The 19,969-nt window shown below is 46.4% G+C and overlaps 2 protein-coding genes across 2 annotated transcripts in view; one reads left to right on the top strand and one right to left on the bottom strand.

Moving 5' to 3' along the window:
• The window catches only part of LOXL2 (lysyl oxidase like 2), a 32,847-nt gene extending 18,704 nt beyond the window's left edge, over positions 1-14,143 (bottom strand). Inside the window, exons 1-3 of the mRNA XM_019622600.1 lie at positions 13,981-14,143; positions 7,287-7,717; positions 5,227-5,402 (exon numbers count right to left, since the gene is read on the bottom strand). Coding sequence (XP_019478145.1) covers positions 5,227-5,402; positions 7,287-7,638 — 528 coding nt within the window. The 5' untranslated portion in view covers positions 7,639-7,717; positions 13,981-14,143. The remainder of the gene's footprint in view (positions 1-5,226; positions 5,403-7,286; positions 7,718-13,980) is intronic.
• A 1,686-nt stretch (positions 14,144-15,829) lies between these two features.
• Positions 15,830-19,969, top strand: part of R3HCC1 (R3H domain and coiled-coil containing 1) — a 12,776-nt gene continuing 8,636 nt past the window's right edge. The window contains exon 1 of the mRNA XM_010723055.3: positions 15,830-15,882. Coding sequence (XP_010721357.2) covers positions 15,830-15,882 — 53 coding nt within the window. The remainder of the gene's footprint in view (positions 15,883-19,969) is intronic.

The following is a 19,969-nucleotide window of genomic DNA, read 5'->3' as shown; positions in this document are numbered from 1 at the left end:
CCTCCTGCTCTTCTCTGCTATGAAACCCATGAGTTTCACCTTCAGAGGGGATAGCAAGAAGAAAAGGGGTCTGTTCTGAGCTTTCACAAGGGGATTTCTGGCTCAGAACACTTTTGCATGAGCCTCAGCTGTTTTGTTTTCATCTCTCTGAACCAAACGCATCCCCTGATTGCAAAAACCCACACTTTATAACATTTCCTTCTACCTTTTGCCATCTGTTCCTATGGGAAGGACCATCCTCTCCCCCCTTTCTCCTTGCAGCACCCCTGAGGATGCCCAGCAATGGTTACACACATTTAGATGTGTGATTTAACCAAAGCAATGAGCCTGTGTGCTACCTCTGTCCCTGGATAGTCCATACTCACTGCCCCCCTGCTTTCACAAAGCTCTCTCTTCACATACATGGGAATGAGAGGAATCTGTTTGGACTTAAACATCTGGAGTTGTGCCTCTGAGTCACCACTGAGGTCCCAGCTGTTAAATAAACACAGGGAGGGAGATGCTGCAAGACTGAACAGGCTGTACAGGGCAGGCAGCAGCCCTGGGAGCATTGCACTGCGTTGGACCACGAGCACTTTTTGTTCTGAAGTTTGCATAGAGCAAAAGGGTGAGAGATGACAGAGCAGTGCAGGATTAGGCTCCAGGAGCAAACACAGCGCGGATCATAAATGACAAAGCTGAGGCCTTTGCTAAACTGTGCAATACTTCAGTGGCAGCCCCATGCAAAGCAGGCTAAGAAAGGCTAACAGAGGCTAACAAGCACCAGAAACCCTACACACACAGTAAAATTACAGTAGTGAAGAAACAGAGGCTTACCTCAATGGCTTAATTAACTTTGACTTGAGTTACCTCCAGAACAGATGCTGAGATGCTCTCTGGGCAAACATCAGCATTTATGTTGCATACAGGCGTGTGCTTAGAGAGGTAAACATTTACATGAAGGGGAAAGAGCTTAAAACCTGTTGATACAAACAGGTAAACAAACATTGGGTTTTCAAACAGCGAGGACGAGGCTGGTCTCAGGTGGTGGGAGCAGATCCTGGTGGCACAGAGAGAGCATCCAGTGATTTGCATGGTGATGTAACAGTTCTACTTGTGCCAGGCCATAAGCAATATCATAGAACAGTAGGATAATTAAGATTGGAAAAGAATATTAAGGTCATCAAGTCCAATCCCAAACCATCCCTACCATGGTCACAGAGGTTGGAAAAGACTTCTGAGATCACCAAGTCCAACCCCAACCCATCCCACCGTGCCCACTGACCATGTCCCCGTCCCAGCCTCGCACTTAGCAGCAGCACACAGAGGCATTCTATACAACCCCATCCCCACAGCCCAACTGGGCTGGTTACGAACCCCAGACAATATAAACTCCAACCTGGCACAACTGGACCCTTTGAGCCACCGGGCTTTGAAGTGAGGTTTTTCTGCTCCAAAGAGGAAAAGGAGGACAGGAATAGCAGCACAGCCCGGTGTGCTCCACCAGCCTCGTCTGCCCACTGTCTGCTCCCAGGTACCACATCTATTTGGGAACACTGTGGCTGCAGCTATTCGATATATTTAGGGCACATCCTATTTGCAGCCTGGATGTGTGCACGGAGAGGAAGAGGACGGACAACAAATATTTTGCTAAGGATGTTTGGGGGGATGGCTTAAAAAAAAATGCATTTATTAAAGAAACGTATTCAGGGCAGAGCTGGTTGCTGTGGTCTTAGCAGTGCTGTCACAGGTGGGTTTGTGTGTGTTTGGACAATGCACTGCTCTCATCCAGCCCCCAGCACATCAGAGAAGGGCATCTCAACTCCCAGCTCCCTTCCTGCACTTTGTGGGGCTTTCAGGCATGCCATCCCTAAGAGCATCCCCTGCCCCATCTACACAGTAGCTGTACAGCTGGACCTGGAGACACTGTTGTGAACAAAGCAGGTGCTGTGCTCTGCCCTCCTGTTGTATTCCCAAGTCATGCAATTACTCACAAACGTGAATACAAGCACGCAAACCTGGGAGCTTTCACTCCAAGAAATACAAGCTAAGTCAACTCCCCATGTTATTCCAACCGTAATTTGCCCACATGGTGTTGGATGAGCTGATGCCTGCATGGAGGAGCCCAGGTCCAGAATCAGTCTCCTCCTGCCCCTGTGGCTGTGGGCAGCCTTTACATTCACAGTAAAACAAGGCTAAGCCACAAGGCTTGCTCTCTCCATAAATGAGAAGCTGTCTGCATACTTAGTCTACATATTTTAGAGAGGGGGGGGGAAGCAGCTCTGCATTGCACTCAGTGTCATTGCCCCAGGTTGCATCGAGCAAGCACTGCTGAAGGTGGGCAGTGCTCAGGAGGCTGATCCCAGCCAACAGCCCCGCTCTGTGCATCCACCTCTCTACAAGAAATAACCTTCAGAACAAGGCTAAAAGCTGCAGCATCTGCTGAAAGTATCAAGCATAATGGGACCTTCAGCAAGAGGCTGATGGATTGATTTCAGAGCTGCCCTAAGCTCGGTCCTTTCAAACCTCTTCCTGCCCATCTGCTGCTTCTGTGTCACATATCTCCTACCACTCAACCTGGGCTGAGAGGGTTTGCTGCATAGAACTGGGGGAGCAGGAATGGAAAGGCTCAGGAACAGGAAGAGGTGCGATGTAACCCTCCAAGCATGAGCTGTGATGGGAAAAGATCCGGCTGAGCATACGTACACATATATATATTTAAGCCAAGTAGCTTCTGGTGATGGAAATTTCATCCTATACCACTTATCTACAGCATTTCCAAACTGGGGAATAGAGGCATGCATAACGTCCAATAAAAATAAGCTCTGCTCGAAGGCTCTTGTGTTGCTTTTTAAGAGTGTGCAATCCTTCTGCCTGTCGGATTTTAGGAAGTGGGGCCAGATTTGAGCAAACATCAGTTTGCACAGCCCCTCCAAGCTGGAGCCAAGTCAGAATGAAGTCAGACATTGCCTTATAGCTGCTGGCTTTCCCCGTTAAACCTTGGCAGCCCCACAGAAAGTAGCACTAACGGGCTTGAAGTCAATTTCCAAATGATGAATTTAAGATGAGTGCAATGGCACTTGCTTGGTGATGGGTTGTCTGTGCTGCCCAGTGCATGCATTTCCCAGGAAGGCAGAACAGAAGTGCTGCTCCCACCAAATGCATCAATACATCACTATTATCACACTGCCTTCACCAGTGTGTAGCTGAAGGCAGAGGAGAGACCTATCCATAAAAAAAAATCTCAAGTCCTTCACTCCAGTTCCATCCTAATGGGGAAACGTCCATTGAGCAAGCTCTGGGCTCCAGCCAGAGGAACCCAACTGCTCACAGAACGGTGACGTTTCCCCCAGTGAATGCAAGCTATGACATGCAGAATTCCCAGGCATGTTGGAGAGGGCAAAGACTTTCAGCTTGCGTTCACATCAGCCTTTTGACCTCACTGTTTGGTGGTTTGTGACCCTATGAGTAACTCTTCTCATCGTCTCCGACTCCCAGCTATGCCACAGCAGCTGCTAATGAGATAAAGCAAACACAGAGAAGAGAAGGAAAACTGGAAGGGGGGTGGAAAACCTGAAGCATTTGACAGCTAGCTGTGACTGAGATGTGCTTCCACAAAGGCATCTGAAAAATTCATAGCACATCACCTTTAGCCTTAATCCTGCAGCATTAGAACCAGCAGAATAAAGAACCCTTCAGCTCCCTGTGACTTTAGAGGGATATGAGAAAACTCTCTACCCACACCAGTGCCTTTGGTCACCGGTGCTCCTCACCCACCGCTGGGAATGCAATTCACCACTTTACCATAGTGGTGAATGCCTTCACCCCTGCCCAACTCCCAGGTCATGGAGAATACAACTCACCCAAACTTTTTCTCCTATGGCTTCAGCCACATGAGCTGCTCCAATCCTATGATTCATTCTCTTTATCTTACATGAAGCTCAACACCCACACAGCATCAGCACGACCAGTTCTTGGTCACCTCAACGTGTTCTACTCATTAATCAACCTCCAGTGCTTAGCTAATGGAAAAGCAGAGCCCTCCCCAGCTTTTATGATTAATACCCAAAGCATCTCAGTGCAATGTCTAGACGAAAGCATCCTTTCTTCCAGGCCTCTCTTTGGAGGATTCACTGTGGCTCTGGGAAAGCACACATCTGTCAAAGCCATCACTGATGTTCTATGAGCTCGCCTCGCTCCCTAAGCAACTGCCTGGGGCCATTGGGATCCCTTTGGAAGTCCTTTCTTCCCCCTCTGTAGCAGAGGGAAGCCAGGTCAAGACAAGCTGAATTTCAGAGCCTTCCATCCGTCAGTGACTGCAAAGCAAAGCTAGGACAATTTTGCTGCATGGTGATAAAGAATGCTGCATCCTTTGTTTCAGATGGCAAACAGAGCCAAGATTGAGCCACGGAAACCACGGTGTGGTATGTGATGCACCCTGGATTCTCTCTCTGCTTAAAATAAAGTTTGACTCTGGTTAGTGGAGAAGTTCTTTTGATATGTTCTGCACACTGAAACAAGGGAGCAGTTGGCTGAGTCACCACAAATATTTTCCAACCTGAACGTTCGAGAGAGCAAACGTTTTTTCCTTTGATGAGCTCAGCCCAGCTTATTTCCAGCCCAGCATTCCCCCTGGGTTATTCCCCTACAGAGTTTTGTACTGCAGAAATCTAACAATGCTGGTTGAGCACTGATTCAGGCTCCTTTTACTCCTGTCATTTCCCCTGGAGATCCAACCTCAGCCAAAATCCAGAGCCTTTCCCCCAGTGACCAGCCTACGTTTTCCTCTGCTCATGTTCATTTCATCACTTCTAGCACTAATCTCCCATTCCCAGAACTATTTCCATAGAATTATCACAGTCACATCATTACTTAGCTAACCAGACCAAAAACCCTTTTATATTGAAAATCCATCCCTCCCAACCCCATGCTTGTGAGCCCTATTTGCTACAAACCCTACCCCACCGTTACACCAAAGACCTCCAGTTTGCTTCCAGTACCCAAAGGGAGGCATGAGGGGAAAGAAAACTCAGCAGTTCGGTGCTATGGGCCAACAAAACCACATGGGTAGAAGCTTATGGGTACAGCAAACATCCTTCTCTCCTATTTTTTCTTAGAAATACAATTAAAAAATCACTGCCAAGCACTTGCTCTCACCATAGGGTGCAGCTCAGAGAACCTACAACATGTAGCAGACATCTCCAAGGAAGATTTGACCACCATCCTGGAATTTTAAAGCCCATTTACCTCTATTTGGTTGAGCAACGAGTTGTCAAACTTGAAGCCAGGGATTCTCTTCTCACTGCAGATCACTCCCACGTCCTCGGTGTGTTTGCAGTCTGTCACTCCCCAGCCATTGGAGGTGCACGCTGCCAGCGTGGTCTCCTTGCCATTGCAATGGACATTGTCCATCCAAATTTTCCCTAAAGAGGAAAGAAAATAGAAATGAGACTCAGAAAGATGGAGATCCAGATTGTGATAATCAGGGGTTTGGCTGATTGGACCCTGCCCTTTAATCACACACCAAATCACCCTCTGTATTTAAGGCTTCTCTTTACATCGTTTCCCATCAAACCCTCATTAAGTTTCTCCTATGAGAGTGCTCCAAGTTTTGATTAAATGTCCTAACGTTTTAAAGGCAAATTTTTGCAAAAGATTTAACAAGCCACTGTTGATTGGAACATCCTGTTATTCGTGTGCTCCTTGAAAACCAATGACCAGCTCCACTTTCCAGACTGTAGCTACATGTATATTGTATTAAAACAAATTAGGTCCTTCGGAGCTGGCCGACAGGAGGACAAAAATCTGTAGTTGCCACTCCAAGAACTTGAGGTCATATTTTCCAAGCAAAGAACCAAAGAACCTTCGAGACTCCCCTTTACCAAGTGCTCACATTCCCTCTGGAGACATGCTGGGCACATGCTATTCCCCTATGATTTATCCCCTAAACTCCAAGGAGCAACGACAAACAATTCCCGTATTTTAGGGTCCCCAAATCTCTGCTTGTCTGAAGGACGTGTCCTTTGGATGGAAGGGGCTGCCCAACATTCAGAGCCACAAGGAGATTTTGTAAGAGCAGTCGGAGCTGTTTCCCTTGGCTTTCCCAGCTTCGTTCCAGCAGCCCTAATGCTCAGTTGGTTCAACACCAGCCAGCTGGTGGATCTGCCAGCCCTTCTCATGCTCCCCAAACATTAGGTCCGTTGAGTCCTTTCTGACCTAGGAAGGCACATTTCCCCCTACGCAGGCTCTCTGCATCAGGATTTACCCACTGAACCAGATGGCAACGATTTTCTGGCTTGTTTTTCAATGTCATGGACTCTTTTCTCTCTGTCGGAAATCTTCTCCACCCCAAAAGCCAAAATCCACAGCTTGGGACAACATTCCAGGTTTCATGTTTCACTCAAGTCAACCTTAAGCCTTGCTTGCTCCTTAACGGGCAATTTTATAGGTGTGAGCACTAACGAGCAGTGCTAAGTAACAGACATACAGCACGTTTATCCCTGCTGGAGTGGAAATAATCTGTCTGTGGGTTACATCAGCAGTGTGCCAGGCCTTAATGTTTGGAGAAAGAAACTCCACCGGCCAGTATTAAACTAACAGCGTAGTAAAAGACAATTAAACAAGGCTGCTGAGTTGCATACTCTCACAGAGCTATTCTACCTCAAGCATCACTATTTTGAGAGTTTATTACTATCTATAAAAAGGAAAGACCCAACTTTCCAAGCTGCAATTGCCCACGCAACCTCCATGTGCTGTTTCGAAGATCACGATAGAAGCGATGTGCAGTTTGGCTTGGGGGTGAATAGCTCTTCCTCATCAGGACCAGCTTAGAGAGTCCCAAAAGATTATACTAAACACAGTCCTGTACAGGACACAAAGCATACATACTTCTTTAGGGTTTTGCAGGCTACTCTGCATTGCAGAACAACGTACGCCTCTCTATAGAAGATACAGGAGGAAAAAGAATTGTACATCATCAAAAAGGCAATCTATTTAGAGCCCCAAGGGAAAAGAAGAACAGGAGGAAAGAGTGTTTATAGGTTCTGTTTGACTCACTGCGTGGCAATGGAAGCGTGAACGGGGAAATAACTACCTGTAAATTACATCTGTGGTTGCAGATGCCCTTTTCAGTAGCCCTACTGGCTACTGCAGATTTTCCTACCCTCATCCCCTACTAGAGCTCACACACCAAGATCAGCTCCTTCAGCTCTTTGGTCCTACATTTTCAAGTCTGGCCATCAAGTCAAGAATTATCAGGGTTGGAGAGAGAGCTAAGCAAGATGCTGCAGCTCTGGGGGTCACTTTACCTTCTCCTTTCCCATATTTTGAGCTCGGTAGCCAGGACACTGCTTCCACGTAGCCCAACTCCCTGCAAATCACGTGTGCTGCATGGATGGAGAAGTCATCATCGCACACCGTGCCCCACTCGCCGCTGTAGAACACCTCCACTCGGCCTTCGTTGTGTTTTCTCTTCTGCCCTGCGAGCCGTAGTTGGATTTTGGGAACGTCTGCTGGCCTCTGGGGGGGCTGGTAGACTTGTGGGGGTGGCTCAGGGTAGCCGGGGAGGTAGGGCCAGTGTTCGTACTGGGCAAGGCTCAGGGAGACGAAGAACAGCATGATGAAACAGTGGTTATGGTTGAAGCCCAGGAATCCTTCCATTTTCAGTGCTCACAGTTCTCAGAGCCAAAGTGTTGTTTTGCAGCTGCTGGTCAGTGCAGGTAGGTGCTGTGCGGCTGTCCTGGAATGAAAGGGGAGGGTGGGTAAGGCTTGGTAAGGACGTAGATTTCATTCCTCCTGCTGCAGAAGGGGGTAAACCTATGGAAAACACCATACCCAATGACTTGACTTGGTAAGAACCAAAGTCAATTATTTCCCACGGGGTGGGAGAAGAAAATGAAAAGAAACCTATGAAAACCGCTTGCAAATTTAAGTCAAATTGCTTTGGCTGGAGAATATATATTTTTTTCAGGGCAATATTCTACAGTCAAAAATGGCAGCAATAGGATTTTCCTATTCCTCTGCAAATCCAATAGTTCAGTATTTGCAGCACAGAGCGATGTGGTTTAGCAGGGATGGATTGGTGATCTCAGAGTTCTTACCCAACCTTAATGATTCTATGATTCAGTGTAAGTGCAAGATACTCAACTAGGGTGGAACTAAACATTTTCCCCCCATATTCCCCTTAAAAAAAAAAGAGCACAATCCATCACTTAAACAATGGAAAAACTAAAAGGGCAATGAAATGTATTATAGTGTGGTGAGAAGCAACGTATTTCTATTGAGGTTTGTTTTACTAATTCCATGATAGAAGACTTGTTTCTGCCACTTCACATCATTTCCTCTGCAGAAAATCAATGCAGGTAACCATATTTTGCAGAACAGCAATCTCATTTGGCCTTGCCTAGTGCTAATGATCTCCAGGGTTTGCTTGCTAAATCAGGGCTGGGGCTCATCCCACAGCGTAGCAAACTGGCCATTGAAAGTATGAACCAGCAACTTTTGGCTCATTAGAGGATTTTATCCGGATGCTGTGCAAAGCTTAAAGCCTGGTCATTTTCTGCCCACTTCACACACTCCCCAGCACGTGGAGTGGTCAAGGAGCACACGTGGGGGCTGATGGTTGAATAGTTTCCAAATGAAGCAATGCCACAGTGCAGTGGGAAAAAGCTCCCCAGCCCTTAAAGCTCCGTTATTTCCTGGCAAATACCAAAGAGGAGGGAGAGGGAAAGATTGGGCTCCAAAAACAGATGTTGTGATGTAAAACCCTCCAGTGGTTTTGCTGGGGCTCAGCTATCCCCAAACAGGGACCAACATGACACAGTAAGCTAGAGAGATGGATCAGAAATCCCAAGGAACAAGCTTGAGATTCAGAATGCAGTTAAATCTCAGCTTCAGCCTGCTACCTGACCTCAGCCAGTGCTCTGCCTCAGTTTCCCCTTGTGTCCCATAGGGCTGGTAGTAGTGAGTACCCTCTGACATGCTGGGGATGGAAGATGTTTCCATAAGAGCCACATGCATGAAATAAAGGACTTAGCTAAGGGAGTTGCATTGGGTTTTGGGGAGAAAAGTGAAAAAGCAAAGGGGGGACTACAACAGAGGAGGGGGAATATGGGGCAAACATTTCTAAGACAGTAACAATTTGGCTTCAAGGAGCCAGATACTCTCACAGTGGCTTCACCAGACTGAGATTTGTACGTTTTCAAAGAAATTATGGCACGCAGACAAGGTATTTTTCCAATTTCTGCAGGTCAGGAGGTGAGGCTGAGAGGAATGGAAGCAAGCCCTGCCCTGTGTCAGACAGAGAGGAAGGAAATACAGTGCTTTCACAAGGCTGCTCTCCTCCAACAGGAAACAAAGGGGATTTCCCAAAGCAAATGCAGTCGGCGGAGCAGGAGACGTGCTCTGCAAAACTAAAAGGCTCCCGAGCCAATGCACATCAGTGCTGTCAGACGTACCCGACTTCAATACCCACCAGCATGGATTTCAAAAGAAACCTCTTACAATGTGTTTCATGGATGCAAGATGAGCTCTAGCCCAGAGGATAAACACGTGGGCAGAGCAGTTGTTGTGAACAGGATAACGATTTCCAAGTAACCCCCTTAGATCATAGCATAGAAATAACATATGTTAGTTATAAGTAAAAATACCAGAGGGGGAACGACGAGCCCACAGAGCTGTAAGCCCAATGGTCTTTGGGAAATCTGGTTTTCAGCTCTAATCTTGAAACATCTGTTTTGTCCTACCGTGTTTTACGCGGCTGTTGTTTCTTGCTACTGAGTAAATAGGATTTAAGCAGCCTCAGCAAATGCGAAACAAAAGCTAAGTTGGTTTGAAACCTCTGTTTCATCTCAGTTCCTGGAGAGGGAGAATTCAACCCAACCCTAAGTGTCATTATGGCTTTCTCTTGGCAAACAAACATCATCTGTGATCATTGGCCTTGTGGTCAAGTCCTGGAGGAAGCTCTCGAGAGATAAAGGCACACTGCCATAATTAAGAGGAGATGCCCAATTCCCATCTAGGTTACCTTTTGGGAGTAGCTCCAGCTTGCAGGGCTGCATCCAATTCAAACCAAAGCTCCTGGGTCATTTCAATGGAGGACTGCAGCCAAAAGACACAACAGTTTGGGGAAACCATTTGGAGACAGGATGTAATGGTTACCAGCTGAGCTCCCTGAAGCATTAATTAATAACGCAGAGCCCTGGAAGATGCCAGGGCCCTATAGGAAGTCACAGCATCAGGAGATCTCACAGTCAATGGGCAGATTGGTGGTGCAGACTTGCAGGTTTTAATGGGCATCAATGGGCTTCAATGGGTACCAACATTTCTAATACAGATTATAGCAAATTCTGCAGGTGCAGTGTTCGCATTTGGCAAAAACTCATCAGGTCAACACCCTGGGAGCACTAAAAGCCAACTGCAGGATAATTTGTCTTTGTTTCCCAAAGCTTAGAGGCTTTCAGAGCCATGCAAAGCTACAAAAACCTGTTTACTGCAGAATTTAAGAAAATCTGAGGAGGATGGATAGGTCCCTTGCTCCATAGAGGAAAGGCTGATGAGAAAAAAAGGCATTTTAACAACTTCGTATGAATGCAATCCTGAACCTTTGCCAAGGAGAACGGCTTGGGGGGCACACATCTCGTGCTCAGGTCATGCATCGTCCCATCTCCATTGGGATCCTTTGACATAAGACCCAAAAGAAGGTACTGGAAAAACAGCCTGAAATCTGCCTTCTAATCTCGTTAAATCTGTGCAAGTGCATCTCAGAGGAATTCTCCCCTAAGACCAGAACAGCAACAATTGCACACGCTCCAGGAGACAACACTGCAGTGTGTACTGGCAACCACAGCCTGCTTCCCTTCAGGTCGTGTTACCACCCTAAATAGTTGCACATTCAAACATTTGGAGACAAAGCCTTCCCAGTGCTTGCATCGCCCCAGAACTCAAACCTTGCAAACCCAGAGCTCTTGTTCATTGAGGAGCTGAAGGAAAACCATTCAGACTAAGCCATGATGTCAGGAAAAGCAGAATCCTGCTGAAATATCAGAGAGCTGCACGCGCTGAGCTGCCTAAGAGCAAATCCAGGGTTGGGTTTGCAGGATGTCTACTCTGTGCTGTGATTTCCTTTGCTTTAGGGCTCATTCCTCCCCTCAAATCCTCTAACAGCCTCCAGACTCATTAATGACATAATCCTAGAAGTATCTCACTTGGTCTCCCCATTCAGAAGAATCCAAGACAGAGCATTAAAAACTTACTGAATAAAGAAGCCAGGAAAATACTCCAGGTCTCCTGGCTCCTGTACATCAGGCCATAACAACGTGATGGAGAGTCCTTAAGTTGTAATTTAAGGCTTTGGGGCATGCTCCTGCAAGCTGCTGACTCAGCCCTTTGCAAGGCTCTGGTCTGAAATCTCCAAATGATGGACACACACAGAAGCGTGCAGCAATCTCATTTCAAAATTATGTTGAGCTTTTGCTTCTTCAGAGAATTCGCCAGGTGAAACTAATAGGCTATTCATCTCCCCACATCAAAGCCCGTCCGAGCTGCTAGAATCCCTTTTTCATTTCACCAAATCATCAGAACAATAGATCAGCTCTGACAGAGCCAGCAACAAACCAGCTTCCCCTTTCCCCTCTGATCCAGCAACAAAAGGAAAGTCTCGAGTGGCTGATTTGGGACTGCAGACCCAGCAGTGCTCTTATTTGCATGACATGGAGCATCCATCAGGAGCGAAGGGACAACTACACCCTGACCGCAGCTCTAGGACATGGCCAGGAGCACTGCACACTGATATCTGGCCACCTGACATGCTGCTCCCTGCATTTCCAACTCCATACCGCAGTCACACATCCCATAGCAAGCATGGTGATAGGGCAGTACTGGGATTTCCCACTGGGGAAGCAGTTCTCCAGCCAACAGGCAACTTGCATTGGCCTCTCCAGTCCTATTAAAGTGAATGGAAATGTCACCACCCACTTCCATAGGAGCTGAGATGTATTATCCTGTTGTTCCAAGGGACAGATTGACTGGGATGGCCAGAAAATTATTGCTACTGTTAACCCCCATCCAAGGGATCCCCAACCATCATTCAGGCTGACTTCATTGTAACTTGCCCTAAAGCAAAGCAGAACAACATGCGGAGAAACTGGCACATAGAATTCTGTGACGATGGGATGGCCTCCTTGGGGATGAGATGCCTCTCTGCTAGGAAAGTCTGAGTACAAAGACACTTCTAAGAGGGGTAGCATAGGGCAATCCAAAAATCACACTGAAAGTGGAAGTTGAACGGACCTCTGGAGGCATCCCAACTGTAAGCTACAGTATTTTTAGGTAGAGTGCCGTATAGGACTCAAGGCAGAGCCCGGACAAGGATAACAGAGATCAACCCAAGGTAACATTTTGTGCTTTACAAACCCAGATTCCACCTGCCAGAAGGATGAAAGAGTCCCAGCTTTTGGGGAAATTATTTATTTTCCTTCTTTTTTCCCTTTGCCTGGTGTCAAAAAGCCAAGGTGAACAGAGATGGGAATCACAACAACTCTCAAAAGGCATTGCAGCGTGCAGAAAGTGCTTTGCAAACCTGTTGGTGGTGATCTGCTGGATGGGCCCACCCACTGAAGCTGCCATCTCTGAGAAAAGACATCTTGGTGCTTCTAAGCAACACTAATGGTGTTAGGAAACAGATCAGGAATAGAAAGGATGAAAGGTTAAAACAAATTTAGAAGACAAATGTAAAAAAAAGAGAAGGAATTAGTGTCAAAGTCAACGATGTTCGGGGTCAACCTATTGAACAAACTACAGAGAACATCACTAAGCACTTGGAGGTCCCTGCTTAACTTACAAAAGGACAGAACTGTCAGCAGAGTGCATGGCTGCTCTACTAAAAGTGACCAAGACTTTGTCCCCTACTGTACCACCACCACTCCTTCAACCTCTACACGAAGGTAAATATGTGGTTTCCCCCTGCATGCTCTGCATTATAGCAGCTCATCAAACATCTCATTTTATGTCTTCTAACTCCTCTCCACTTCCAACCCAGGAAATTCTACCCCAACGTGTGGTTCAATGCAGATGAAATGAAACTGGCAAGCAGCAACCCTACAGCAAATTATTTGCAGCCCTGTTCAGTGCCAGTCTGAAAGCAGAGCTGATGAGAGATGCTAACCAGGTTTCCTACTATTGTTCCCAGACAGGTAAAGTGGGGTATTTTTGCATAGCATGCTACCTTGTATTGGGTTTTAAACCTCTCTCACCCTCCCGCAGTAACGTCTTTCTAATTTAAAGAACAGAAATTTACCTAAAAGAAGGCAGAGTCATTCCAGAAACAGTCCCACGTTTCTCTGCTGCAACTTTTCAGGTGGATACCACTGCAAATCCTGAAACTGTGATAAAACAGCCTAACGAACAAAAGCTGCCAGTAGGATGCTTTGCAAATAGCTGTAGATCCCAAGCATGACAACGGCAAACTTTCTTATCTATGGATGTATCTGTTCTACGCCTTCTGCCAAGGGGAAACATCTGCACCAAAGCCTTTTCCACTGAAAGCACAGTATTCAAAGAGGAGAATTCAAACTGCTTGTAGCTGGCAACATGTCGATGGCATGCACTGCAGCTTTCTGCTTTAAATCAAGCAGATTGTAATAACTCAGAGAATACACATTGCCTCGACTTGCAGGCAGTTTGCAACATGTCTTTTTTTGCTTCAGTAGTGCGCGCCTGTGCGCGAGCAAAGGGGAGAATAACTTGCTCACAACATCTTTGCAAAGCGACGCCGTGTCTGTGTCATCCCTCCCTAATCAAGACTCAGGAGAGAGGAATTAGTGGAATCATATGCCTTACTGCCAGCTCGTTAAGGCTAAACGTTGCACACAGTGATGGGAGAGAAGGAAAACAAAGAGAAAAAAAGAGGCAAAGTCAAACTTTCAGCACGAGAGGAAAGGTTAGAAAGGTTTAACTCATCAGCTCCTTCCTCCCCAGAGAGAACGGGCGACAGCACTGCGTTACCTTGGGGTTAGTGGTAGGTTGTGCTGGGGGTGACCTCGGTGCTGAAGTTCTCCCTTTGGGGCTGAGCTGTCCGAATGGTCCCCTCCGCTCCGGGAAATATCCCGCAGCCAGAGGAATACGCTGCAAGGAGCTGCTGCTTCCTGGCAAATTTCACTGGAGTTCGCCAAGCAAACCCCTCCCAAGACCCAACCCCTTCAGCCTCTGCTCATAGCGGGTGATATCATGGGTTGTCCTGTAATCTGAGCGTTGCGAACGGGAGGGAAACGGGGGGAAATCCAGGCAGGACTGCAGGGAAGGAGGTGGGATAGGAATCTGAACGGCGCATCCTTCAGAACCAACCAGATCCGCACCAAGAGTTACCCCAGACCCCTCAGTGTCCTGATACTAAAGGCAGTTCTCCATTCATAAACAAAACATTCTCCTAATTGTAAAAACAATCAGAAAAACAGCGCTCTGCAAATAGAGAACACCTTGAAATTACATTTTCTGACCCAAGTGCATTCTGAAACATCAGCATTTCCCAACGAATGGAAATGTATTTTCTCCCCAGCTTTGGCCATGTCTATTTGAACCTCTGTTTAATGGGATTTCCAAACAAGTCAGCAGAAAGCTGATAGACACAAAGGTATTCACAAAAGCCAACTTTAGGAGGAACGTCCCCGTTTAGTTCAGTATATCCCTTGATGAAATTTAATTTTTTTTTAAAGGATTTTCTAGCAAACCTTTTATTTTGAAAAAAGAAAGTGTTTTATCTCCACTTCTGGGTGTATTTCCAATGGTTTAACACCAAACACCACGAGGACATCTGCCATCAGACTTACCCCTTTCCCCAGGTTTCCCCATCACTTCCTAAACACCATTTACCCTTCCTGCTCAGAGCACAGCCCCATTTCTTATCCTAATCTGCATTAGCCCTCATACCCAGCTGTTCAGGCACCGATGTGCAGAGCTCCCCACTCTCATTTATTGGGAAAGGATATCTCAGCAAGTTGGGCAGCAGCATCGGAGGAACTTGCAACATGCTGGGAAGAGAAAGGATTCATATCATAGGTTATCCCCAGTTGGAAGGAACCCATAAGGGTCACTGAGACCCACTCCTGGAAGCTGGACTGGAAGTGTATTGCAGCAACGTAGGATTTAAGCAGGGGCATAGGCAGCATGGAATAAACTGACAACACTGGAGAAGCCTAACCTTGCTTTCAGGAGAATCCCTCCTGCTCCCTGTTTTGTCAGCTCTTTGTGGAATGGATTGGTCCATAACTGAGGGTTCCTAGAATCACAGCATGGCTTGGGTTGGAAGGGACCTCAAAGACTCAATCCAATACAAGAACAGTTCCATTACTTACTGGTATGGCAGGCTCTGAGATGACACCCACCAAGAAAAATTGACAACAGGAGCAAGGAGATGCCAACCACATTCCTATGAGTTGGCAGGGCAGCCCTCCAATGTCAAGCACATTGTTAGTATCATGGGGTTGGACTTGCTCTCCAAAGGTCCAGTGCAACTCCTATAACTCTATAACTGTGAAGAGGATAATTGGTTTCTTTGTACAAGTCATGGAGAATATCAAGATGTCAAGTTAGGAAACTGCTCAGAGCTTTGCTCTTCTACCCAGGGAAGCCAACAGCAACTGTTGATGGCGTGATCCATAATGCATTTTTTTTCCCGTAGCAAAAATTCTGCAAATTACCATCAGCAGAGCAGCATCCGATGGGTCAAAACCCAGAGACACCAGGAGCAAAATGCTTCACAGCAGAAGCTGCACCAAACAGAGCTGTTTCAGAGCAGCAGGAAGCTGAAAGAAGTTCGGTCAGAGGAAGGAATGTGTGAGCGTCTGCTGATCAGGGCATGGAGAAACATGACAGCCTGCAGGAGGAATGCTCTCTGGATGCCCGGGTCGGGTAAGGATACAAGCAGCAAATGCCATGCAGGCTTCCAGCTGATGGAAGTGCCTGTGGGTTGCATAAAGTGAAGCATTCGGCAGGAATTCAGCAAAGCTCTTGAGCTGGATTCAGGGAAATCTGCTGCCCCCTTCATACTGCAGCAGGTTAAGACTAGAAGAAGAGCACTCAGCAAAAAGTTAAGAAACAAAATAGGAAACCTCTCAAAATCACAATCTACGGGTGTAAACACTGCTTAGACTGGGTTTGCATCACCTGATCACATAAACAGAAAATGAAGGAAACCATTTAGTCTTTCCTAAGTTGGAAGGGATACACAAGGATCAGCAATCCCAAATCCTGGCTCTCTGTTAGCGAAGAACCTCTTCCTGATACCCAAGCACAACAAATTTCAGGGCCACATCCTCAGCCTCAGCTCTGTATCTGCCTGCAGTGCGCACCTTGCCATAAGGACAAGTCAAGGCTGGATTTGACCAAGCAGTCGCAGTCATGGTCCGTGCTTCCAAAAATTAGGTATGCGCTATTAGGTTCTATAATATCCCCTAATTGTTAGTTCTTTTTAAAAGAGAAGGCTCATTACCTCTACAAGCCTCATGCTTTCACCCTGTAGACTCTCTGGAGCCATTGGTCCAAATCTCCCCTGGGTCAGCTCAACCTTCTAAACACACAGAGTGAAATCTGGGGAACCAAAGGACCCGATGCTCTGTGAGGTGTTAATGACACGTGGCAGCTCTCACACCCATTGGCCCTGCTGGAATATTGCTGCCATGTGTAATCAGAGAGCAAAGCTCTGCTTTTGCACTCAACAGATGGATAACAAACACCAGCAACTGTAGAGAAGTGGGACCACGCACCTCACAGTGGGGAATAAACCAGTGTATTTTATGTAATGCTTAACCCCCACTGGAATTTCCATGACTTCCCCATGAAACACAACAGTTGTGTTTCTGTAGCAAGCACAGGAGCTCGGAAATGATGCTGTAGCTCAATGCTTACACGACAGCTGCTGTTCCCATGCAGTTGGAACAACAGAGCATCACATCCACAGAGAAAGCACATGCATCTTCCTTGCATTTCTATCCTTCACCTTTCAAGGTGGGGAGAGATCAGTTGACACTGAACTTCCCAACTGGAATGCAAGCTACTGGTTTTCTTGGACCAAGAAAGACTCAAGCTCAAGGCACTTGGCAAGCACTCTCTATTCTCCTGATTGATCTTAATTGCTTTTGAGTATGATTCAAGGATTCAGCTGCTGAAATCCAGCTTTCCCCCAAGCAAAATCCTTCCCCAGTTTGTGTAGAGGAGAGTGTAAAGAGTTTTATCACTAAAAGAACATAAAACAAGTATGAGAAATTGACTCAAGGCAGTGAGAGCGTGGTGGGAAAGCAGCAAGAGCTCAGCCCACACGTGCAGCAAAATGACACCTGCAAGACAAACCCAGGAAGGTGGGATGCACTTTGTCATCTTATCCCGGGGGATGGCAGAGATCCTCGAGCTTACCATCCCTTCCCACTAGATGGCAAGAGTCCCCCTTCTTACAGCAGAGCACACTTCTGCATCTAGAAGTCAAGGGCCATAGAAGGGATTGCTGGCCTCAAGGAGCCCTGAACAGGCAGAACTCATCTGCATTCCTCCTGCTGAAGGATTCATTTAGTTGTGACTGAGAATGCTACATCCAGAAGGGAAGAGGAACTGCAATGAACAGAATAAGGCTGTTAAGAGAGCAAAAAGGGCAAGGATGCTCAGGAACGCAGTGTCCTGGTCTCCACTGTCCCTGTGCAAGTGCAGCAGCTCCCTCCTCATCCTTAAAAAGCATTCCAAAGATCTTCAAACTCAGGCTAGAAAGTAATTGTCGTCCTCCCATTCTTAAGAGAGAGAGAGTGACCTGAAAAACAGCTATAAGGACCCAGTCCCCTGAATGCTACACACATAGAAGCTAATTCCCAGGGAGAGGGACACAGCAAAGCCTTCACGAGGCTCATTTCAGCTTTCAATGAGCTTCATGCGTTATTTGGTAGCAACAATGGCAGAAACAATGGGAGAAGAACAAGGTGCCCGTGATCAGGCTGCCATCGAGTCACTGCTGTTGACTGTCCCCTTTGCAGAGTGCTGCAGAGGCACAGAAAACCCTTTTGTTCCCACATTGAAGGAGCTGCGGGCCTCTTCTCCTCCTTACCCCAGGCTCTCCATCTCTCTTTTATGGGCATACTTTTGTCTCTAAAACACTTCTTCCATTAGGGGCCACCTTTGGCCCTGTTTGGATATATTCCATACAGGAAAAACACAGCAACAAGATGATGAGTGATGCTTTTAAGAGGCTGCAGGGCCAAAACCTGCAGCATCACTCTGCTGCCCATTCCAGGTCACTGGGGAAGGTCAAAGAGCAGCGCCCTTGCTTCTCCCCTGTGCTTTTCTGCATTCTTACCAGCCCTAAACGCACCTGGAGAAAGGACAAGGTGAATGGGAGAGGCAGGAGAAAGAAAGCATGTTACTGCTGAAACAGACACAAACAGATAAACATTACCATTCTGCATGGAAACCTGAGCCCAGGAACAGGTATTGAGTGAAAACAGGTATTTCTAAGGCTCTTGAAGGAATCATGTTTCCTCTCGTGCTTGTTGCTTAATGCAGTCTCTTTGGAGCAAGCTTGCCCAGGAGCAGGATGGGGAGGATTCCTCTTTTTTCCGAAGTGGTTTGGAGCTGCAGAATAAAGTGGTTTTGGTCGATCTGCACCTCCTCCCTCGTGCTTGCTGGGCTTTAAGCTCCGAAATAATTAAAAGCACCCCTACACCTGCCTGGATATCAGCATATCACACTCTGAAACTTCCTCTCCACCTTAACATTAACCCTTTAACACTGACCCTTGTCCGAATGGGGGCTGCATTATCTGAGCATGCAATTAGAAGCTCTGTGCTCAGTTTTAGGCATCTCGGAAACAGGAGGCACAGGCTCTGTAACAAGCAGCAGTGCCAGTTTCCTGATAAGAATTATCAGCTTGAGCGAAAAAAAGTTTGCATCACAGCTCCAGATGTCAGAACTGAGAGACGAATGCAGCTCCACCCTACAGTTTTTGCACTCAAGGCACCAAAAGGAAACAGTAACACAACACATAGCATAGAAATGGTCAGAGGGAGAAACTGCACCTCAAGCACAAAAAAAATGGAATCAACATCCTCAGTTCCTTCAGTACTGAATACAGCATCTTGTCTCTCTGCATTTTCACACCTGCTAAAAGAGAAGACAACACTGCCAGCTGGACACAAGCAGTGAGGACAGAAGTGATTTACACTGAATAAAATACCCATACACCAGGAGTTCATATAAATCCCACTTTTAATCATGGACAAATTTACTTTCAAGTAAAATTAACAGCTTTAAATAAAATATAAATTAACAATTCAGAGTACTTAAAAACAAAAATAAGAGACATTGTGCATGTCTACTCTAGCAGAAACAAAAGCTTAGGCATGTTCCAGTTCTTTCCACCATACTGGAGTTTGAGGGCAATCTCTGGATGACTACGAAAGAGAAAGAAAGGATTAAAAAGTAGTGACTTGTGCCACTATGCAGATACAGCTTCCAAGATAAAGGGGGAGACTGTCACATATAAAACAGTTGTAAGCAGCTTTTGGAAGCACAGCATTGGGTGCAATAGATTTTTCCTTCTCCTTCACAGTACTATAGAATATAAAATTGGAAAAGCTGATCTAAGAGATTGTTTCCTTGCTGCTTTTGAAAACCCTGCACTTCCTTTCCTTTGACTGAGAAATCTAGCAATATGAGTCCTGGAATTTGGAAAAGCAAATAAAACTCATTCATCCTGACTAACAGAAATTCAAGTCTCACCCACAGGATGAGAATTCACACTCTCTCTTACCATACATAGCTTAAGCTGCTGCTACACACTTACTGACAGTCTTTTCTCACCCCGTTACACACCAAAGTGCATTAATTAAAAAAGTAAGGAATTTTTGGCAGATATTATTTCATGAGACTAAGACAAACCGACTTCCCTGTATTTCCAAAACTGAGCTGAATCCCACACTGGGCAATTTGCTTCCTCAATGATTCAAAGGGGAAAAAAGAA

The sequence above is a fragment of the Meleagris gallopavo genome, chromosome 24, assembly GCF_000146605.3.
Source record: "Meleagris gallopavo isolate NT-WF06-2002-E0010 breed Aviagen turkey brand Nicholas breeding stock chromosome 24, Turkey_5.1, whole genome shotgun sequence".
Lineage (NCBI taxonomy): Eukaryota > Metazoa > Chordata > Aves > Galliformes > Phasianidae > Meleagris > Meleagris gallopavo.
The sequence above is the reverse complement of the archived record's forward strand: the minus strand, read 5'-3'. Positions and strand labels throughout refer to the sequence as shown.